The sequence below is a fragment of the Hyperolius riggenbachi genome, chromosome 2, assembly GCF_040937935.1.
Source record: "Hyperolius riggenbachi isolate aHypRig1 chromosome 2, aHypRig1.pri, whole genome shotgun sequence".
NCBI classification, from domain to species: domain Eukaryota; kingdom Metazoa; phylum Chordata; class Amphibia; order Anura; family Hyperoliidae; genus Hyperolius; species Hyperolius riggenbachi.
The window spans coordinates 213,112,661-213,136,606 of NC_090647.1; the positions used below are offsets into that span (position 1 = coordinate 213,112,661).

The window sequence follows — 23,946 nt, forward strand, 5'->3', positions numbered from 1 at the left end:
TGTTTGTCACTTGGTGGTTGGTTATGTGATTGCACAGTTTGCTGCGTTTACCCTTGCATGACTTAGTTCCTTTGATAATGTTGCCATAATCAGAATTAACTAAAGGCTAAAACAGGGAGCTCTGGGAAGATTTCTTTAAAACATGCTCCGATTATAACGGGCTCTCACCAAGTAAGGTTGGACAAACTGAGCTTATTTAGCTTGGAAAAAGGTGACTGAGAGGAGACCTGATTAACATGTTTAAATACATCACAGAACAATACAAAAAGCTTGGCAGATGAGCCTTTTGTCCTTAGGGTTATACAACGGACAAGAGGGCATGATTTGCCTATGGGGCAAACAAGTTTTCGCTATCTATTTAGAAAGTGAGAGAGGTTAAAATCTGGAATATCTTACCTCAGGAAGTAGTTAAGGCAAACTCCATATCTGCATTTAAAGAGGGCTTGGACGCAGTCCTTGCATTGAAGGGCATCCACGGCTATAATTCCTAGGCAATTCTCTGGAGAGTTGATGCACGGTTTTATCTGACTGCCATTTGGAGTAGGGAATTAATTTTTCCATGTAACCCATTAGCTGCAGGGACAACTTTTTGTGTGTGTGTGCCTTCCCCAGCCTGGCAGGGTATGCAGAGTCATATTTACGTGTTCTGGATGGCTGGATGGCGTCTTCTCTACTCTGCTGGTGGCACTGGAATGCTGACATCCTCTTTGGAGTTCCAGTGGTAGAAAAGGGGTGATGGAAGAGTCTCTTCTATCACCCCTCTTCCACCACCGGGCAGGTAGTGAAACGCTGACACCATCCCCTGGGTTATGATCTCGTCATATAAATTTATCGGAACTCCAAAGAAGATGCTGGTAGTGCTGCCCTAACTAGCTACCTACTTTTGAATGAAAGATAACAAACTGGAATCAATACTGGTCTGTTTAAATCACCATCCAGCACTTTTATGAATACTGTCATTTTATCTTCTTCGTCTCTGTGCAATTCTTCAAATCGCTCCTTAACCTCCCCAGCGTTCAATTTCCCCAGGATTTCTGTGCAAACAGTGATAAAATGTATTTTTAAAACTTTTTTTTTTCTGTAATTTGCCAAAATGTGTCAAGCAAGGGTCTAGTATACAGTGCAGGAGAGTATTGATGTGTATGCATGTTTACACTGTTCACAGCATGTTTTTTTTTGAACGGACATTTCTGTCCATACCGCTAGGGAGGTTAAAACCCCGAAATTCTTTACACATCAGGTTTTGAACTTTGAATTTTTTTTCTACTAGCAACACTGTATCGAAATATGCTGTTATATTATGTAAAAAGTTTGGAAGCTGAGTCAGTATATTGAGGATCTGATGATACATATACATTTGAAAGTCAACCCTTTAAAGAGTAGGGGGGCGGAGGAGGGGGAGGAGGAGCAAGGTACCGTAAGGGCTCTTTCACACCAGAGCCCGTTTTCTGCGGTTTAACGCAAAGTCGAAACTTTGCGTTAACCAAGGCAGCGTTCTCCCCAGAATTTTTTTCCAGCCGGGTGGCATGAAAAATAGCCGGGTGGGGCGTGATAACAGAATGCAGGGCCAGAGCTTCTCTGCATACAGCAGAGGGGAAGATGAGCCGATGACAGCCGGGTGGTCACCAAAACTAGCCGGGTGGAGAACCTGGCTAAAAGAGCCTGGGGAGAACACTGCAAGGTAAAATGAAAGTCCATAGACTTTCATTTTACCTTTCACATCCGATGCTGCATTTTGGGGTGTTGCGGTCTGACGCACCTGGGAGCTTTTAATTATCGGGAGCTGGCGTTTTCCCACCGGGTGAATTACTACCCCTGCTGATTGCATCACACTGCTACATCCCGACGACACGCCGCAGGGCATATAACGCCTGCAGGAGAACAACTCCTGCACGCGTTCTAGATGTGAAAGAGCCCTAAGAACATACAATCTCTATAGGATATAAATTACTAAGGCATCTCTAAACACCTCCAGTGGAGATTATATAACAGTTTCATCAAATCTAGACTGGGTCAGATGAGCATTATCTATTATTATATGGCCAGGATTTACCATATTCACTTATATGAGCTCACAGTGGGGCTTGATGAGAGGTTACTTCCACGTTTTTATACTTGATTCACCCATTCCAGAGAAATTGGCTGCCATGTAACCAAGAGAGCACTTCACAAAATATGTAGCTGCACAGAGCAGCTCATCTCATCCAGTCCACCTCACTAATTTGTGGTTGACAAATTAACTCTCTGTGGCCAGCATTGCTACTCAGCAGAGTTTCTCCTTTGCTCAATGTATAATAAAGCACTTAGCCCTTACCATAACCTTTCCAAAGTGTTTATAAAAACAAAATGTACTTCTCATTAACCTGCCCTGCCTGTAATAAGACACCATTATTCACTGGTCTTTTATGTAAAAATGTATAAAAACTAAGGCCCGGTTCACATTGCAAAAGCCAATGGATCAAGCCAAACGGATCCGGTACAGCGGATCCGGTCTCCGCTTCACCGGATTTGGATGGCTTGGTGCACACTGGCAAGCTGATCTGTAAAAACAGATCTGATCACCGATCGATCGGATTGTCTCTAGCACCGCAAGAAAAGAATGCTAGCCATCTTAGCTACTTTAATTAGGACTGAAAAATAACTAATCTTGGATTTCTTTGAAGGGAATGTATAAGGTTTAAAGTGTACCTGAGGTGGAGCCACATAAAAAATGTACACATACCTGGGGAAGCCCCCTATGGCCTGATTGTTTCCTCATTGTCCTCAGTAGCTTCTTCGTTAGCCCACAACTGGCATCGGAAAATCCTCCACTGAGGGCCAGTTGGCATAGGCGCAGTCCAGCCAGGTGTGCTCCCTCATCTCGCTCCCGCCGCCAGGAGCGTTCTGCGCCATGGCAAAGAACGCTCCTGGCCACGTGAAAACAGCCAGACCGTGCATGCGCAGTTGGCTTCGGACTGAAGGACTTTCCAGGGCCAATTGCGGACGAACGGGGAGTCGGATGAGGTTGGCGTGGGAGCGATCAGCCTGGAGGGTGCTGGAGGAAGCACCAGGTATGTATAAATTGTGGTTTTATCCCCATCTCAGGTTCCCTTTAAAGGGCTTTACTAAGCCTAGATTTCTTTAAAAGGAATTCGTTTTTCTGTATGTGGTACTAAAACAAAAGTTTATTTGCTTATCAGTTAAAAATGCAATATCACTTATTTATGTTTTATGTTTTGGGGTCAAAGACAGAAGATGAAGCACCAAACAATCCACTAGCTTTGAGCAGACTTGTTTAGCAAATGTAGTTCCGATAACAGAGTACTTCACACAGATGGACAAACGTCACCCATGCCCAGACTTGTTTACCAACTACATCCAGCTCATGCCAGGATAACAGATGATTTCTCTAGTGTTTGGCTGGTAAATTAAAGAACTTTGCATGCTTTACAAACTGAATGTAATGGCTGCACCCTGTCTTGATAACATTTAAATAATTCATTTGTACTTAAAGAGTAACTGTAGTAAAAATAACAATGAATAAAATTGCTTATTTTTCACAATATTCATTCATGGATTATTTAGTCAGAGTTTGCCCATTGTAAAATCTTTCCTCTCCCTGATTTACATTCTGAAATGTATCACTGGTGATGACATCTTTGGTTCTGCCAGGTGACCTGTACCTAATGTTCATTAGGGCCCTTTTCCACTAGCGCGTTACTGAGAGTTATATGCACAGAGGGAAATTCTGCTTGCTTGGCAGTAGGAAAAAGCCATTATTTCCCACAATGCAACGAGGTTCAAAGACAGCAAACAGTCAGGACCTTGGTCATGACATCACACTGTGGGAGGGGTTTCACCACAATATCTGCCATACAGACCCCCCCAATGATATATTTGAGAAAAGGTAAAGGATTCTCTTGGGAAAGGCGGTATGGGCTACTGATTGGAATGAAGTTCAAGCCCTGGTTAAAGTTCCTCTTTAATGTAAAAAAAGGAAAACATAAAACTGACAAAAACAGTTGCAATTTACACTACAGGAGATTTTTAACCTTACAAGTTCTGTTTAGCGGAACTGATCTGAATGAATGTAAATGGCTCCTTTGCAAAGCAATAGGATCCGTTCACATTAGACTCTTCAGAACGGATCCATTCAGTTAGTGGAAGGAAGTGGAACGGATCCTATGCAAAGCAATAGGATCCCTTCACATTAGTCCATATGGTACAGAGCCGTTCAGTCTTTTCCAGTGAATGGAAAGTAAGTTCAGGTCTTGCATGACTTATCCGAATCTGCAGTACAAAGCCTGATGGCTGCTTGCCACATACATTTCAATAATTACCTGCCGCCACACACATTCGGGTCCTTTGCACCACTGGCACTGCTGCTCGGGTCCCTGCACCGAAGTAACTCCAGGGTATGGATCCCAGAGCCCCATCAGAAGCATCAGAGGAAGAATTCCCATTAGTCTTTTCCAAACCAATGGGAGCCTGATGCTTCTGACGGGGCTCTGGGATCTGTACACTGGAGTTTCTTCAGTTCAGAGGACCTGAGTAGTGATGTGGTGGAGGACCCAAGTGTATGGTGGCAGGTACCGAGCAGGTGGAGAAAGAACAGGACCTGATGAAAAACTGATGCCGCTGTAACAAACTGATTTGTTTACTCTGAGGCTGCATTTCCACTTGTGCGGTGCGAATCGCGGCGGTAAAAATTCGCATGCGGATGCGAAATTCGTATGCGGGTCCATGCGAATTTTCACGCGAATTCGCACACGAATTCGCATGGATGACGATGTGTGCGAATTTAACCATGGCAGTGCTGGTGTGCTTTTCCATTGTTTCTATGCGAATTCGCATGAAAATTCGCATGAAAATTCGCATAAAAAAACCTCATGCGAATTTCCTATTAAATACATTGTATGCGATTCGCATAGCGGTATGCGGTATGCGAATTCTGATGGCTCTGCCATGCGAATTTTTTCTGCACAGAAAAACGCAAAGGAATCCTGACAAGTGGAAACAGTCCCATTGACTTGTATTGCTATGCGAATTTGTATGCGAAAAACGCATGCGAATTCGCGATAGTGGAAATGAGCCCTGAGGCCTCTTTCACACAGAAACAATAGATACGTTTCAACAGATCAGTGGTTCCATAGCAGTGCATTGTGAAAAGCTTTCGGTTAAAACGCACATAATGAGAACTTACCCATAGGGAAACATGGGCATTAAAGAGAAAGTGTGACCAAGAATTGAACTTCATCACAATCAGTAGCTGATACCCCCTTTCCCAAGAGAAATATTTTCCTTTTTACAATCGGACCATCAGGGGGCTCTGTATGGCTGATATTGTGGTGAAACCCCTCCCACAGTGTGATGTCAGTACCATGGTCCTGACAGTTTCCTGTCTGTGAACCTCATTGCACTGTGGGAAATAACAGCTGGGTCCAACTGCCAAAAAATCAAGCAGAATCTCCTTCCAGTAAAAATGTCACCACGTGGGAAATGTCAGAATGTAAATCAGGGAGAGGAAAGATTTTACAATGGGAAAACACTGACTAAATAATTTATATATATTTATTGTAAAAATAAAGCACTTTTTTATTACATTATTTTCTCTTTAAAGAGAACCTGAACTGAAAATAAAAAGTCAAAATAACCATACACAGGTCATACTTACCTCCTGTGTAGTCTACTCCTCAATCTCTTTCTCCTCTCCTGCGCCCCATTTGTCCACTGTGATCAATGGAATTCTTGGTCCTCCATTTTAAAAATGGTCATTACCCCATAACAGCTTTCTGGTCAGCACACTGTTAAACTGTAATATCATCCACTGGAGCCATATGGAAACATGGACATTACCTTGCACATTCAGTTGTGACTGACAGCTGCTGATATATAACTAACAACAACTGGTATATTTCTGTTCTGATAAAATATTGTCAGAACGGAAAGAGATCACTGTAAGAAAAAAATGGTGAGCTTCTTAGAGGAACTGACAGTGAGGTTAGTATATAATGTTCATTTGCAGCAACGTTGGGATTATTTTAAGTAATTTTACTCACCCCAGGTTACCTTTAAATTGTCCATTCAGTTATAACTGACAGCACCTGACTCGTTGTGAAAGAGAACATGGGAATTTACTTTGAAAATCAGTTTTCTTTCAGTTATAACCGAGAGCAACTGATTAAGTGTAAACGGGGTCTTAGGGACCTTTTACACTATATCATTTGTAACTGAAAAAACAACTGATGTGCAGTCCAGTATCCATGTTCCCTGTGGCCTCTTTCACAATATACACTGAAAAACTGAAGCTTTTATTCACACTGCACTGCTATGGTGAAAAAACCGCATTAATACGCAAGTGTAAACGGGCCCTTACGGGACACTGGACTGCACATCAGTTGTCCTTTCAATTACTACTGAAAACAACTGATATAGTGTAAAAGGACCCTTAAAGCAAACCTGCACTGAAAAATAAAAGTCAAAATAAACATGTAGCAGTGACTAGTGCTGCATCCACATCTTATGCATAGAACAGTGGGGGCTCAACCTTGCTATCTTCTAAAGACGTGGTACATGGCTGGGTACTACTGAAATACTAACAGAGATCCCGGAAGGGGAAAGAGCCTATATCAACTCAGGTTGATTTTAACCCTCCAATGCTGGGCATACACGGCTGTGTATTTCCTTATCAATCGAGCCGCTGATGGCTCGATTGATAATTTCCGACAGGTCCGATGACCCCTCACGATCCCCGCCCGCTCAATCCCTGTCGGGAGAAAATGGTCAAAAACGAAGTGGTGATAAGGAAGTGCCCGCGGGGTCGAGCGGGAATCGATCCGCGCGCACGAGCGGTGATGCGCCGGCAACGATCCGCTGGCTCGATCCGGCGCATAAAACGCTCCGTGTATGCCCAGCATTAGGTTCTGATACTGAACCTGTGCAAGAAATCTTACAGCTTCAGAAATAGCATGTTGTGAGCTGCGTCTTCTTGCTAGTACTGCATCCAGTATTGCAGCAAATCAAAGTCTCAGATGTGGAATAGCTGGATAAAACATATGAGGCATTAGCTCTATGTTGTAACCAAAGCTGTAGCTGTACATTATGGCCTAATTCTCTGCTCTGTTAAAGTGTTTTAAGGAACACCTGAAGTGAGATGGGTATGGAGGCTGCCATATATATTTCCTTTGAAACAATATTAGTGGCCTGGCAGTCCTGCAGATCTCTCTGGCTGCAGTAGGGTCTGAATTACACACCTGAAACAAGCATGTGGCTAATCCAGTCAGACATTTATTTGACAAGCTTGTTCCAGGTCTATGACTAAAGGTGCCCATACATTTACTCGATTTCCCGCCGATAGTCAATGCACAAACGCTGACCGATAGACCGATTTCCGTCCAAAATCAATCCATCCCTTCGATCTGTCTGCACGGAAAATTTCGCTCGATCGCCAGCGGGTCGGGAGTGTGTCGATAGCGGCGTTCGAATGTCCGACGAGCAACGCTAGCGGCGATACAGTACCTGTTCCGCTGGCGCGTGTCCCGCAGGCCCTTCCTGCACTGGGCTCCGGCTGACTTCACTTACTTCCTGTCGGGGGAAGTTTAAACAGTAGAGCTCCCTCTACTGTTTAAACTTCCCCCGACAGGAAGTAAAGTGAAGTTGAAGCCCAGAGCGGAGAAGAGACAGGGGAGACCGGGGGACTTGCGCCGGCTGGATCAGGTAATGTATGCAGGGGATGGCAGCGGCAGCTCCACAGATTGTGAATCGATTTCATAGTGAAATCGATTCAAAATCTCTTTGCAGTGTAGGCAGCCAATAGATCCCTCTTTGATCAGATTAGATCACAGAAGGATCTATCTGCTGGTCGATCTGGTGGCAATCGACCAGTGTGTGGCTGCCTTAGGGCCAGTTCGCATTGAGCTTACGTTCCGGTCCTATGAGCGGAACGCAGCAGCGGAAGCAATGCTTTTCCGATGGAAAAGTTCACATTGCTGTGTTGCGCTCCCTTCCGCTCCCTGCGTTCTGCTCACTGGAGCGGACGTTCCCGACATGCACGATCCTTCCGCTTGACGGAGCGGAACGCAGCGCAGGAGCAGATGTGCTGGGTTCATAAGCGCAATGTGAACTGGCCCTTAAAGTGAACCTTAAGTCAGAAAAAAAAGAGTTTTACTCACCTGGGGCTTCTACTAGGCCCCTGCAGCAGTCCTGTGCCCTCGCAGCCACTCACTAATACGCTTTGCCGCATTAGTAACGCATAGATATGCGGCAACGCGTATTTTTGTACGCGTTGCGGCCCGCAATAGCGCTAATTGCAGTCGGGAAGGCGGAAAAAACTAAACTAGCTGGCAGCGGGGGACCAGAGGATTAGTGAGTGGCTGTGAGGGCACAGGACTGCAGCAGGGGGCTGGTAGAAGCCCCAGGTGAGTAAAACTCATTATTTTTCTGGCTTAAGTGTCCCTTTAAGAGTATTAAAGACAGAGGCTCAGCTGCACAGCCAGGCAATTTGCATTTTTAAAAGGAAATAAATATGTCAGCCACTCTCTAAGTTCAGGAGTTCTTTAAGGGCCTGAGCCCACTAACACAGTTGTGCACAGTTATGTCCGCTTTTCAGAAACACATGAATGTTACAGATGCTGAAAAGCGGACACAACTGCGTTAGTGGGCTCAGGCCCTTAAGGACATCCGAGGTAAAAATAAACTGATGAGATAAACAATTGTATCCACCCTCATTCTCCTAAAAATGACTTTTTAAGACATCCCACAGTTTTATTTTAAATTGAAATCTACTTTTTAAGTTATTACTCTTACATTGTCTGTTCAATGACACATTCATTGGAGTATGCTAGAGCTCAAATCTATGAGATGGTTTTTAACTCTTTTCAGCTCCCAGAAGCCATTTACTGTCAGGAAAGTGTTTTATGGCTGTAATTCCTTATCAGTGAGGGTTAGCCTACAGTCCGACCCGGTCCTGACCCAGACAGAAACTGTCCCTTGCATACCTGATGTTTAAATCTTTCAGGCAAAACAATAAAAATGGAATGCAGCATAGTTATGTGTGTGCTTGGCACTGTACATACACATGTCTATCTCATTATGTCACCTCGGTTGTCCTTTAACCTCTCTAGCGTTAAAGACGAGCCTGACTCCTCCATATAAAACTAGGTAGGAATGGTAAAGGAGGAGTCAGGCTCATCCAGCAATTACATTTACTCACCTGCGGCAGTGTAAAAAACAAACAAAAAAAGCTATGGGTAGCACTACTGCCCATAGCATCAAACATGACATTTTTTTAAAAAAAATGTAAAAAAAAAAAAAAAATTGACCGAAACTTGCAAGTGGTCCACAAAAATGCTTACAATATAAAGAAAAGCTTTCAAAAAAATTGTACCTCTTTTGGTACAAAAATTGTGCATCAATTAAATGCCGGGGAGGTTAAGCAATGTAGCCTAGAGTGCATTTCACTGCACATAAAAAAACGAATGTATCTGATGAAGAACAAAATACCTTATGTTCAAATGCACATAACGTTTTTGTCAAGAAATTGATCTAACACACAAAATTTTATTTGATGCACCTCCTAAATTATAATATTGCAAAAACTTCACCAATAAACAAAGGCAATGGAATCAATCATGACTTGAATAAGATGCACTACACTGGGCCACATAATAAACAAAAAACAAGACAATTTTGGATCTTCTTGGGCTACAGACTGTGAGATAGTGTATCTCTTTATCTTTGAGACTGTGTGCGCGATCTTAGTTTGATTGTTTTACCATATATTGCTTTACACAGGCAGTTTTTGAGAACGCGAACCACCTGTGCAATCTTTTTTATTAGGTGGACTTCCTAAGCGCATACTGTTTTTAGAAAATTTAAAAAAAAAATAAGGGTGCTAGTCTAGGTTAGGGGACCCAGGGAAATGAGTACATTTGAAATCGGCGCCGGTAGACTTGGGCGCAGGACACAGCCGGTATATGGCTGATCCTGCTTCTGCACAAGTCCGGGCCGTTTTAATTAATATTCCCCCCTCCAGGCCGCCATGGATAGTGGGGGAATGAAATAATTCGGCTTCCAGCGATTGCTGGAGGCCGAATTATTGTGTTTTTTAAGCAACTTCGGCTCTGTCTTCTGACGGAGCCGACGTTACTCACTGAGCGCCGCTATAGACTGATTCCCATTACAGTCTATTGCAGCGCTGGCTGCGCCCAAATCTAGCAGCGCTGAAAAGCACTGCTCCGCAGGGAAATACCTCTAACGTGATTTGGTGAACAGCACATTCTCAAACGTTTGTTTCAGATAAGGTTGTAGTAAGCTACGTCTACAATATTCGGCCAATCACAACGCTTCATGCTGTAGAGGGTGCTGTGATTGGAGAATGTTCCTTATGTGGTTTTCTGCTGGGTTCCTTTAAAGGATCTGTCTTGAAAATATAAAAATTTTAAATACATGTAAACATATAGAAATAAGAAGAACGTTTCTTCCAGAGTAAAATGAGCCATAAATCACTTTTCTCTTATGCTGCTGTCACTTACAGTAAGTAGTAGAAATCTGACATTACAGATTTTGGACTAGCCCAACTTCTCATGAGGGGTTCTCAGGGTTTTCCTTATTTTTTAAAGAGAACCCGAGGTGTGTTTAAAGAATGTTATCTGCTTACAGAGGCTGGATCTGCCTATACAGCCCAGCCTCTGTTGCTATCCCAAACCCCCCTAAGGTCCCCCTGCACTCTGCAATCCCTCATAAATCACAGCCGTGCTGTGAGGCTGTGTTTACATCTGTAGTGTCAGTCTCGGCTGCTCCCCCGCCTCCTGCATAGCTCCGGTCCTTGTCCCCATCCCTTCCCTCCAATCAGCAGGGAGGGAAGGGATGCAGGTGGGGACCGGAGTTTTGCAGGAGGCGGGGAGAGCAGCAGACTGACACTATAAAGATAAACACAGCCAGCTCTGACAAGCTGTTTGTCAGCAGCGAGGCTGTGATTTATGAGGGATTGCAGAGTGCAGGGGGACCTTAGGGGGTTTTTGGATAGCAACAGAGGCTGGGCTGTATAGGCAGATCCACCCTCTGTATGCAGATAACATTCTTCAAACCCACCTCGGGTTCTCTTTAAAAGCATTTAGTGAATGGCAGTTGCTCTGTCCAACTGCCAAAAAAGTGTGCAGCAAGCAGGGAGGCTGGTTGAGAACTATTGTTCTTGAGATGGCCAACAATACTCAGCAGTGTCCCTTCATAAGTGTCTGTACAATGATTTTCTAATTCCTTCTCAGAACACATTGTCCAAACTCCACCACTAATGTCCAATAATCATAAGAGGTCAGCACGAACCGGTTAGAGACAGAGTGGACCCCCTTGCTCCTAGGCCCCATAACAGCTACACATATACACTGTACGAATATTCTTTAATACAACTCTGCTCAGTTTTGAACTTTTTGTACAGATATTAACTAGTCTCCTAGAAGGGCATTCAAATTAGTTTGACGGTGACTGACAGCCATGGCAAATCCAAAAGCACAAATGGCCACAAACTGTTCATAATTTATTTACATTCTTCCACATGAGTATAGGTTGTGAGGTTTGGAGGACCCCTTTATATGGTCTTTTGTTATGGAAAGTTACTTTTCTGACGTCATTGTTGGATAACATTGCATCAGCAGATAAGGTAGAAGCATTGATTGCTTTAGTGCAGAACTAAACGTGCACCCTTTGCAGTATGGATGACCTGCCTCTGCTATACACTAGGCATTGCGCCTTAGCCTTCCAGGATATGCCTCGGGTGAGCAGCCTGTTTGCCACAGCTGGGCAGGTAAGGCAGCTCCACGCAGGGTGACCTTCCTGCCTCCATAATGACAGAGAGGAGGGTACATCTGGCCCTCCCCCTTCTTCACATTACTACGAAACTCGCGCACTGCCCCGAGCTCACATACAGCATCCCCCATCCAGTACCTACCATTTTATCTCCACCGAGCACCCAACTCCACGGCACGGAGGCGTCCTGCGCGCATGCGCAATCCACACCGCAGGTCTCCGCCCGTTCCCTCAAGAGGCTCTGGGAGTTGTAGTTTCTTCTCCGTAGCTCAGAATAGAGTGTGTGTAGGGCGGGGATGATTAATAAACAGCTTCTCTCTTAGTTACGGGCTTCCAGCCTCTTCCTCCATTAAGTGCTCCCAGCAGATACCATACGGTTTATTTTGTCACTGTGAGCTCAGCAAAGGAGATAATCGGTTTTCCATTTCACTGAATTTCATTTCTCGTCTCGGCAAATGTGACGTCAGGAAGGAATGACGTTTTGCGCGATGGCCCGAGGTTACTACATGTCCCAGAAGCCTGTGCGAGTCGCGCTGTGATGACGAAGGGAGATGTATGCTGTGGATGTGTTAGAGGCTCTGGTAACAGTGTCGCCTGGTGACGCTGGCACTGGCAGTAGATACAGCTGGCCGGTAGGAAGAGAGATGATGACAGGGCAGCTATGAGAGGACTGGCGCTCAGAGTGAGTGAGTGTTCCCTTTGCTTTATGTCATGCAATGCTCTCATTTCTGGCATGTTGTTTTTGTACACACCCACCCAGGAAGTGCTCCTGAACATCACTAGTGTTGCCTGCAGAGTTGCCCAAGTGTACCGCTGGCCATAAAGATGTATTAAGATTTGGTTGCTTTTTAACGTAGACATGTCACATGCCATATTTACTTTGTGTAAAAGGAAGGTAAGTTATTGTTACACTTCGGCAAGCTGTCCATAAGCTTTACATTAATTTTCAGGCAACTTATGTAGTAAACAGTTGAAGCATGGGTACCAATTACCCCTCTTTTTGAACACAATCCCTCTGTACTACTTACTCCCCAGTAGGGATGGTCAATGAGCTGCTATTTTTTTCCAGCTTCAATGCATATGGTATGAAGTGCGCCTGGTTGGCCCAATTCCAAGCTGCATATAGTTTGCAGACATTTTGCATGCAAGCCAGAATAGCAAGCATCTCATTGACATCTGCTCTGCAGCCTTCAGTCTCTTGCTGGGCTTGCTTTTCTGCTGCTTTCAGCTTTGACAGCAGTGGTGAACACAATTCTTCTGGGTATCGTTTGGCCATTTAGTATGTGAACATATGGGCCAGGTATTAACTGTGTATCCTTTTGTGTGAGGTCATCATTTAGGCGTTTGCAGAGATGTGATTACGTCCTGGAAATATAGACAGCGGTGCTAGTCTAGTATAGGGGACCCAGCAGGAAATCTCATGGGGAACAACTCTGCGTATTTTGGCACAGGGTGAGACGAATGACAGTTCACCTTGCTTACCGCACAATTTCCGGATGGCGTCAATTACCATTCTCCCTCCGAGTCGTAGCAACTCAGAGGGAGAAGTAATGCCGGACCACTGAATTACCCTTGTGTGAAATAGACATAACATTGTCTATGGTGGTGCCCAGGTCAGACACAGTGCAGGTTAGAGCATGCACTGAAATGAACTTCTTTGAACAGTTCTCCAGTCACAGCACCCTCTACAGCCCAAAGTGTTGTGATTGGTCAAATAGTGTGGGTGTAGTTTACTACTGCCTATTGGAAACCTAGCAGTTAGAGAGGGTGCTGTCCACCCAATCAAGCTAGCTGAATTTCCCTATGAGGTTTCCTGCTGGGTCCCCTACACTAGGCTAGTGCCTAGACAGCTACTTAGAGGAACAGATTGTGGAACAAACCTTTGCTAGCTAGAAAGGTCAAAATCTGTGTTGTAGATGATATTGTATTTAACGTACCTGCAACATTTTAAAGGACAACTAATGAAAGGGAAACAGAGGCTGCCATATTCATTTCCTTTTAAATAATACAAGTTGTCATGCTAGCCTGCTGATCCTGTGCCTCTGTTACTTTTAGCCATAGAACCTGAACAAGCATGCAGCATATCAGGTGTTTCTGACATTGTCAGATCTGACAAGATTAGTTGCGTGCTTGTTTCTGGTGGGATTCTGACACTGCTGAAGCCAAATAGGCCAGCAAGGCTGCCAGGCAACTGCTATTGTTCAAAAGAAAATATAAATGGCAGACTCCATATTCCTTTTGTTGCAGTTGTCCTTTAAAAGTCATAAAAGAACAATAATTAGACCATGTCTTGTAAGAGCTTTTCGCCTTGCAAGGTTTTTTTTGCCTTCCTCTGGATCAACAGGGATATATATGTGAGGGTGCAGGTTGGTGTTTACTTTATTTGTATTTTTATTTTGTTGTTGAACTCGATGGACGTATGTCTTCTTTCAACCCAAATAACTATGTAACTCTAAAATTCTGTCCTGTCTGATAAAATGCCTGAATGGCTGCTGATACTACCAGTTAAACAAGAGCTTTTGATTTGATGACTATAAGGAAGTAATAAAGACTATTTTATTTAGTGGACTTGATCTTAAACTTTGGCACATTCTGCTGGTGTCTGAAGATTGCACCACGAGGTGTGTGTTATTTCATGCATGGGTGCTTCTCTAACTACATATTGAATGTTTTTTTTTGTTTCAGACAAAAGCCATGCAAAAGAGAATAATAAAAACTCCTGAAAAGTCTGTGCTTCAATGTCATCTCGGCCAGTAGCTAAGAGGAGCTATGAAGACCTGCATGCTGTGGTGGCTTTTACCTCTGCAGTTATGTTTCCACCTGATGTATGCAGCAGAACACGAAGGGGTAGCTAAACATGCCATAAAGCTACATCGAGGTAAAGGTGCCACAGCCAGCCAAAAAAAGGAGTGGCTACTGAATAACTGCCGGAAATTGTCTGGACTACTACACCAGAAACATGTAGTTCTCAACAAATTGAAAAATGCTATCAGAGCTGTGGAAAAAAACCCTGGACTGTCTCCCGAAGAGAAGCTATTCCAAGTACACACATTTGAAATTTTCCAAAAAGAGCTTAATGAAAGTGAGAACTCAGTTTTTCAAGCAGTTCATGGGCTACGAAGAGCTCTGCAAGGAGATTATAAAGATGTAGTGAACATGAAGGAAAGTAGCAGGCAAAGGCTGGAAGCTTTGAGAGAAGCTGCCATCAAGGTTTGTAATGTCTGAGATGTGTACTAAATTGTAGGTGTCAAGTATAATGAAGTTTACTAAATTGCAACTATTAGGGAGTTTTATATAGAAAACCTCTCCTCCAGGGCAATTAATTACTGTACCGTCATGCCAGAGTACTGTAATTTTTTTTTTTTTGTTTCATTTAGACTTGGCAACTTATTGGTTAATTTAACTAGTTCTTTGGAATAGGGATGGTCTATAAGAGGCATATAATTATGTTTGCAAATCTTTATGCTACATTTATTCATACCTCTGTAGCTTGCAAATGCACAAGGCTGAAACTTTATGAGAAGACTTCAGCCTATATCACATACAGCCTGTGGTGAAGGAGATTTGTATTAATTAGTAATGCACAAAGGCTTGGTGTACTGCGTGTCTACTTTCTCCATGCCATCCAATAAATGTATAGAAAGGTACCAGTGTGGCTTTAGCCAGACAGCATCCAGTAGCTCCTTATTTCCAAGGGAGTGGGTGTTCCATCCTAAGTACAGAGATTTGACTGAGCCCACCTCATCCCACTGCACTCTTTGTTGCCACTTGCCAGCACTGCATTTGCAGTTCCTTCCTGCTCAGTGTGTGATGAAGGGCTTTCCTCCACTCTAACCCTCCACAGTGTCTTTAATGAAATCTTGCTTGTTCCTCGGCCAGATCCTGCCTGGACCTGGAATAACAAACCATTTCTTACTGCAGGCAAATCCTGAGTGGGATTTGCACTTAATTGTATTTGATTTGATTGAATTCTATTGTAATAGTTATATTTATTGTATGTTATTCACATAATACCTAGGTTTTGAAGTGGTATGGTAATAGAAGGAATTTTAACACATAAGGGGGTGAATAAAGCACAAAATAATAAATAAGGACTGACAGGCAGAGTGGAAGGCTCAAAATTCCCAAAAAACTGAAATATAAATGAATCTTCACGAAACATTGGCTGGTAGAGGAAAAAAATGGTGAAATGTATTTGACCACTATTTATGAACTTGTACCCTTTATGTAAGGGCTATACCTCAAGGTGGCCACTGGGGAGGCGAGGAAACTAAGAGTATTGCAACTAGGTCCCACGCACGAGGTGTGCATTACTTTAACATTTATTGCAGAAAGGTAAAGTAAACAGACGTCATTTGCTGTTACGGTAACCTGCAGAGACGCGGTGGGAGGATGCGGGCGGCAACATGGACGCGTACACGAGTCCATGGAGATGCTGTGCCGGCTAGGCCTGGTGATCGGGGGAAGGGGGCGTGTATATAGTAGCGTCACTGGATAATGACGAACAGAGGGTAAAGGCCCATACACACGTCGGATTTCCGCGGACAGGTCGTTTGAACGTCCCGTCGTTCGCCTGCTAAATCGGGCGTGTGTACAGACTGTCGTTCGCTTGATAAGGGTGAGCTTGAGCGCTCCGCCGGGCGGATCGCTCAAACTCACCCTTATCAAGCGAACGACAGTCTGTACACACGCCCGATTTAGCGGGCGAACGACGGGACGTTCAAACGACCCGTCCGCGGAAATCCGACGTGTGTATGGGCCTTAAGCTGCTACGTAATCAGACGCGGGGAAACCTGGGAAGGAGAACTTCCGGGTAACCCCCACCACAATTGGATGAACCTAGCTGAGCAAAATTAACATCCGGGGAGGGGTGGGAAGAGAGGGCGGAAGGAATATCGGTAATGGGAATATTAGGAACGAGAGCAAACTGGCCGCACATGCTTCTGATGAGTCGCAAACAGCGACGAAACTAGTCAAGCTTGTGGCCAAGAGGGGACGTGGAGACAGAGGGGGACGCCGGGAGGAGCTGACATTACCAGCGCAGCAAGCCCACCCAGTGGCCAACGATTGGGGTAGAGCCCATAAAACTCTGTGCCATATGAAAACGTCCATGCTTGTGAGTGTAAATTTCTTTTAATATTAAACAATTTTTACGGTTTTACGCTATGGTGGTTTCGAATATTATCTTTTTTGAGGTGTGATGATCCTATGAAAAAGGTGGAAATAGTGGATAAGAATTGCTCGGAGAGGCAGGGGGCGGCCATATGACCCCATAGGCGCTGGAGACCCATCTAACAGAGGGTCACTTTGATGCGGTGAGTGCCCACTGCTTGGGGTGTGGTGGTGGTGGTGTTTCACTGAAGTGGAACTAGGGATAGCCAACTGCTGGAGCAAGATTATCCATTAATAGAACACTGGGACTGTTCTTGTTTTATATGAGATTTGTCTTTTTATGGGAACATCAGTGCGCAGCTTTTTAATTGTGAAAGTGGACATTTATATTTGTTGGCAGCGCACCACGAATTTTGTTTTCACCCTAGTTTTGATATCAGCGCGGTTTTTGCTAGTTTTTTCATTTCTTACTGCTAGTTAACATTTTTATAAAGTCTGCCTGAGCCGAAACTCGGATACATAATGAGATACTTGCTTAAAGAGAAGGAAGCCTCAGGATCCGATTGAGGCATCAATCGGTATTCTGATGTCCCCCGTAGCTAAACAGCTCCCCGGTAGATTAAGGCATTGCCGCTAATCATAACGGGGCCGTCCAGCTCCTCTTCCTGCAATGTGGTGCGGGAGCTCGCATGCGTAGTAAGCGGGAGCTGCTCGTATGTGAGCTACTGCACAGCTGTGCTCGTAACAGAGGAGGAGCATGGCCCCGATCTACATTGTTCTCCCCAGAATTTTTTTTCCAGTGGCCGGGTGGCATGAAAAAAGAATGGGAAATGTTTGGTTTTTTGGAATGAGATGAATGGGAGCCACCTGATTGGGGGACCACCTGAGTCTCTATGGAGGTAGGGGGAGAGTCAAGACCTTTGGGAAGATATCAGGTGTTATAGTATATTAGTATATTAGTCATTTATGGAGGAAAGAATATAGATCAAAATAATCTGAGGTTGCCATGAGTAATAAACAGAGTTCCCCCTTAAAGGGGAACTGAAGAGAGAGGTATATGGAGGCTGTCATGTTTATTTCCTTTTAATCAATACCAGTTGCCTGGCAGCCCTGCTGGTCTATTTCTCTGCAGTAGTATCTGATTAAAACCAGAAACAAGCATGCAGCTAGTCTTGTCAGATCAGACTTATAAGTCTGAACCACTGAAACACCTGATCTGCTGCATGCTTGTTCAGGGGCTATGGCTAATAGTATTAGAGGCAGAGGATCAGCAGGGCTGCCAGGCAACTGGTATTGTCTAAAAGGAAATAAACATGACAGCCTCCATATACCTCTCTCTTCAGTTCCCCTTTAAGAAGAGGCGGATATCTGATGAACTGGATGCTCTATAAAAAGCAGTAAGTGGTGGCTAGTGGGTATCCCTCATCCTGATGAAGATAGTCGTCAACTATCGAAACATGTTGATGTAAAAAGGGCTCCCTGATAACCCATCAAGTTGTTTCCACTGTTTGCAACAGAATAGGCAACATACGGCTCGCATATACAAGCTTTGATAGCAGCGGCCGCATTGGAACGCAGAGTGGGACGCAGGAGCCCGGAAGGGAAGTGACTTCACTCCCAGCTAGCCAATCACCCGGAAGCCGCACAGCCGGAACGAACGAAGCCGCAAGAGGATTACAGGCGGACGCTATACCGGAGGAAGCGGCGAGACGGAGCTAGAGGAAAAAACCTTTGCTTGCGAGGCTACCGGCCGGAGCCCGCATGGGACACTAATAAAGCTGCAAGACGCGTAAGTGACTGTAGCGCTCCTCACTGAGGGGGAAAACTTTCCTATTAAACGGAGGGATTGAATTATATTATATATATAAAAAGACTTGCCTGGAATACCCATTTGCATGGATTCTCTATGAGCTTTTTATATGGGAAACATTTTTTAACAGAGATTCAGGTGGCTCCATTGTGTGCATGGTAGTTTGTATGCGGACATGAATGGGGCTTATTGTCTAATTTTATAAGATACGTGAAGGAGTTCGTAGATGAAAAGTTTCTTGAGGAATTCCTGAGATATAGTGTATGAATTTTATGATCTTATTCTTTTAGTTTATTTTGAAACAAACAGAATTTTATACAAAGATAAATAAACATACAAGCGCTGTTCTCTTTTTTTTCTTTTTTTATTGTGGCATGAAAAAATAGCCTGGTGGGGTGAGTTGAGAAAAATGCAGGGCTGGCGCTTTTCTGCTTACAGCAGAAGAGGAGGCGAGTAGAAAACAGCCAGATGGTCACCAAAAATAGCCGGCTGGAGCACCCGCCTAAAAGAGCCTTGGGAGAACACTGATCTAAAAGGGAGCCATGCTTAGCAACAGGGCACATGGGAACACCTCAGGTAAGTATCTCATTTTGATCCCAAACTTAGTCTCGGGATCACTTTAATGTACTTACTGGGTTTATTACAGTCTGTGAACTGTTCAGTCTAACCAAGCTGCTTCTGACCTTCACACAGGAAGCCTGTTTTACAAACCATCAAAACAGGTTTTGGAATTTATTTATTTTTTATCAGTGGGAGCCAGTATATGAGCAGCATCAAATTGTAACTTCCAAATCCCTGCAGAAACAAAAAAATCTATCTGATGATAGTGCTCCACACTGGTGGATCACTACATTGGGTGGTGGGGGGGGGGAGCAGGGACACTTGTACACACTTTAGATTTCTGGCCAGAACAGGTGTGATCATTTCATATACAGAAAATCTAGCTTACTTTCATGTTTTCACAGCAGATACTTGCTGATGGCATTTTATGTAGAGCAAATTCTGTTGTAGAAGATATTTATATTTGTATATAAAACAGATAAAACTGCGCTTAGGACTATAAGAACATCCACACAATAACGTGGGTCGCGTACACACTATTGCTGTGATAGACAATATAAACAAGGTTATTTTCAAATGTCCGCGCTCACAGTTAAAAGAACTACATAGGGGTTAAATGACCTCAAAAATGGGACAAACCCAAACCAGTCCAAAAAGTCCTGCGCTGGAGTCCACCGTGTACTGAAGCCTTTACTCCTTGCAGCCAGAAACTTTCACGTCAGGTGCATGTAAAAAGCATAAAAAGAAAGGACATAGCGTAAATCTGCATACACTGTTGTCAATTCCAACACCACATCCCAGTGTTTAAAACTCCGTCACCTCAGCCCACTCACAGGTGCCAGGACACCCCCCCCCCCCCCCACGTGCTCGCACTCACCCTAGCAACCTCCTGTATCCCGGAGGTAGGTGTATCAGCTTAGGGGGTTAATACTCATGTAGCAGGTTCAGCTTGATATCCTCCAACCAACAGTCACTGAAACTAGAGAGCGCTGATATAGTGTAAAACCAACTATGTTTTAATAAGTAAAAAGTATTGCACTCACAAGTATAGGTGGTTAACTAGCGTATAACACAGATGTGGTCCCCGGGTAACCGCTCTGCAAGACGCCGTCTCAGATCGGCGTTAGCCACACTATCCTGTTCCGTCCTCCGGCTCACCAGTCACGTACGCCGTAGCTCCGCCCTATGCATTTCGTCATACAATGACTCATCAGGGGCTGCCGGCGTACGTTTGACTGGCATCTAAAAGCGCACCCTCGCTCCTCCCTCTCCCATCAGCAAGGGAATAGGAAAAGAAATAAAGATAATAATAAAAAAATTGGAAAACCCTACTCCACCTCCAATCAAGGAGTACAGCTACGCTAAAAAAATATCTTTAACCTCTTGACGACCAGCTAACGCCGATTGGCGTAAACTGGTCGTCTGTGGGTTACCATGGAAACGGCCGCTCGATCGAGCGGCCTTTCCATGTCAGTTCACGGAGGGTGTCTCCGTGAACAGCCGGAGAGCCGCCGATGGCGGCTCGCCGGCAAAATGTAAGCAGGCGGGGAAGAAATCCCCGCTGTTTACATCATACGGCGCTGCTGCGCAGCAGCGCCGTAAGGCAGATCGGCGATCCCCGGCCTCTGATTGGCCGGGGATCGCCGGCATATGATAGGCTGAAGCCTATCCTTCAATGCGCAGGACGGAAATCCGTCCTGCGCAGCACACAGGGGAAGGGAGAGGGAGGGAGCTGGCGAGAGGGCTGAAAGCGCTGCGGAGGGGGGCTTTGAAGAGCCCCCCTCGCTAAGCAACTGCAGCCGGCGGCGATCAGACCCCCCCAGCAGGACATCCCCCTAGTGGGGAAAAAAGGGGGGTAGTCTGATCGCCCTGCTGCACTCCTGATCGGTGCTGCGGGCTGTAGAGCCCACGCAGCACCGATCAGTGTAACATCCCCTGGTCGGCAAGTGGTTAATATAAAACCGAACAACCTTCGGCGGCCGTCTCCCAGAGCTATCACCCTTACATAAAAAGACTCCTAGTCTAATACAGGACCATACCTAATCTGAACGTACGGACCACCCTCCCCATACCCTCCCCATATAGAAGACTCCTAATCTAATACAGGACCATACCTAATCTCAGCATACAAACAACCCTCCCCATACACCTACAATTGAACCTAAACATCGCCCCCCTGCAGACAATATTCAGGACATCCCCCAAGATATGATCTCCCTGTAACACATCCCAGTGTTTTTTAAAAATATGCTCCATTTGTCTATACTGTGCAGAAAAATTGGAAAAAAAGGTAAAAGGGTTCGCAGTATTCATACTTACCTTCTTTCCAGAGTGAACCAGGTCATTCCTATTAGTGGTTGCTACTTCTTGTTGCCAGTGCAATCCAAAACTGATGTCTTTCTGTGGTATAGATAAGCTGGTTCCAGCCTGGAGAGGATGTAATAAAGTACGTGAGATCTCCAAGAAGGAGACTCGTTGGATATACGATTTAGATTCCCTGACCTCTAATGGCCTTAATGTCGATTTAGACATCAATTGCTTTATTAGTAATACATGAGCGGATTATGACACTTGTACATTGCCTAATAGGTTTACTGAATATTGTCTGCAGGGGGGCGATGTTTAGGTTCAATTGTATGTGTATGGGGAGGGTTGTTTGTATGCTGAGATTAGGTATGGTCCTGTATTAGATTAGGAGTCTTCTATATGGGGAGGGTATGGGGAGGGTGGTCCGTACGTTCAGATTAGGTATGGTCCTGTATTAGATTAGGAGTATTTTTATGTAAGGGTGATAGCTCTGGGAGACGGCCGCCGAAGGTTGTTCGGTTTTATATTAAAGATATTTTTTAGCGTAGCTGTACTCCTTGATTGGAGGTGGAGTAGGGTTTTCCAATTTTTTTATTATTATCTTTATTTCTATTCCTATTCCCTTGCTGATGGGAGAGGGAGGAGCGAGGGTGCGCTTTTAGATGCCAGTCAAACGTACGCCGGCAGCCCCTGATGAGTCATTGTATGACGAAATGCATAGGGCGGAGCTACGGCGTACGTGACTGGTGAGCCGGAGGACGGAACAGGATAGTGTGGCTAACGCGGATCTGAGACGGCGTCTTGCAGAGCGGTTACCCGGGGACCACATCTGTGTTATACGCTAGTTAACCACCTATACTTGTGAGTGCAATACTTTTTACTTATTAAAACATAGTTGGTTTTACACTATATCAGCGCTCTCTAGTTTCAGTGACTGTTGGTTGGAGGATATCAAGCTGAACCTGCTACATGAGTATTAACCCCCTAAGCTGATACACCTACCTCCGGGATACAGGAGGTTGCTAGGGTGAGTGCGAGCACGTGGGGGGGGGGGGTGTCCTGGCACCTGTGAGTGGGCTGAGGTGACGGAGTTTTAAACACTGGGATGTGGTGTTGGAATTGACAACAGTGTATGCAGATTTACGCTATGTCCTTTCTTTTTATGCTTTTTACATGCACCTGACGTGAACGTTTCTGGCTGCAAGGAGTAAAGGCTTCAGTACACGGTGGACTCCAGCGCAGGACTTTTTGGACTGGTTTGGGTTTGTCCCATTTTTGAGGTCATTTAACCCCTATGTAGTTCTTTTAACTGTGAGCGCGGACATTTGAAAATAACCTATATTTATATTTGTGTCACATTTTTCCCTAAGGGTGATTGGCCAATTTTACCACTTTTTTGTCGTATGAGGGCCAACACCTTTTGAATGCTTTAAACAGATTGCGTAGGTAAGCTATCACACTGCATGGAAGTGGTAAAATTGGATGTGTGTACTTAACTCTTAGGTGTATGTTTAGCTGTAAGATTACATTCTGTTTCCTGTGTTTAAATACAAATATATAAACTTTTTAGGAAGAAAAGGAGTATGTTGAGCTTCTTGCTGCTGAAAAACATCAGGTTGAAGCACTGAAAAACATTCAACATCAGAATAAAAGCCTGTCCATGCTTGATGAGATTCTAGAAGACGTGAGGAAAGCTGCCGATAGGCTTGAGGAGGAGATAGAAGACCATGCATTTGATGACAACAAGTCTGTAAGGATCATGCCTTTTTTTTTTTTTTTTTTTTTTTTTTACTTATGGGTAGAATCTGCTTAATAGTCTAGTGATTTTTTTTTTTTTTTTTACCATAATTGTTTTACATAGTGTGAATGAGCCCTAAGTTAGATGTATCCGTAATGTTGTTATTTTGTATCACTTTGGGGCAGTGTAGCTACCTTTCTCACTGCATAGTCGGCAAGTGGGCAGCACTAGAATCCTAGGTTTGGAGGATAGATCAGGATACTGTTAACATAGCATTTAAAGGGAAGGTCCGATGTGATTGGAACCTCTACAGCAGGGGTCCCCAAACGTTTTGGGTCGAGGGCCGGGTCAACATACTTCAGACTGCTAAGGGGCCGGAGTATACTTAAAATGATGTCTTTGCAGCCCAGACAGTGAAGCATACCCAGGAGACAACCTGATGTCCAATTGGACAGCAGTGTCACCTGATGTGGAATTTGATTGGAAACCAGCAAATTACTGCTTTCTGGCTTCCATGTGGATGGGTGGTGCCAGCACTGTTATTCTATATGTGGACCACCAATATTTAGGCTGCTTACACACAGGGATGTTACAGGCGCACGTTAGTGCGCCTGTAACGCTCCCCCAACGCACAGCA

General features: G+C 44.5%; 2 protein-coding genes across 5 annotated transcripts in view; one reads left to right on the forward strand and one right to left on the reverse strand.

Annotated features, from left to right (window-relative positions):
• DCUN1D2 (defective in cullin neddylation 1 domain containing 2) overlaps positions 1-12,209 on the reverse strand; it is a 52,334-nt gene extending 40,125 nt beyond the window's left edge. Inside the window, exon 1 of one of the 2 annotated variants that reach the window (XM_068268097.1) lies at positions 11,924-12,209. In XM_068268097.1, the coding sequence (XP_068124198.1) occupies positions 11,924-11,926 (3 nt within the window). In that variant the 5' untranslated portion in view covers positions 11,927-12,209. The remainder of the gene's footprint in view (positions 1-11,923) is intronic. The other variant, XM_068268098.1, reaches the window with a different exon arrangement.
• A 61-nt stretch (positions 12,210-12,270) lies between these two features.
• TMCO3 (transmembrane and coiled-coil domains 3) overlaps positions 12,271-23,946 on the forward strand; it is a 60,004-nt gene continuing 48,328 nt past the window's right edge. The window contains exons 1-3 of one of the 3 annotated variants that reach the window (XM_068268096.1): positions 12,271-12,471; positions 14,467-14,991; positions 23,142-23,321. In XM_068268096.1, coding sequence (XP_068124197.1) covers positions 14,551-14,991; positions 23,142-23,321 — 621 coding nt within the window. In that variant the 5' untranslated portion in view covers positions 12,271-12,471; positions 14,467-14,550. The remainder of the gene's footprint in view (positions 12,472-14,466; positions 14,992-23,141; positions 23,322-23,946) is intronic. The other 2 variants (XM_068268094.1, XM_068268095.1) reach the window with 2 other exon arrangements.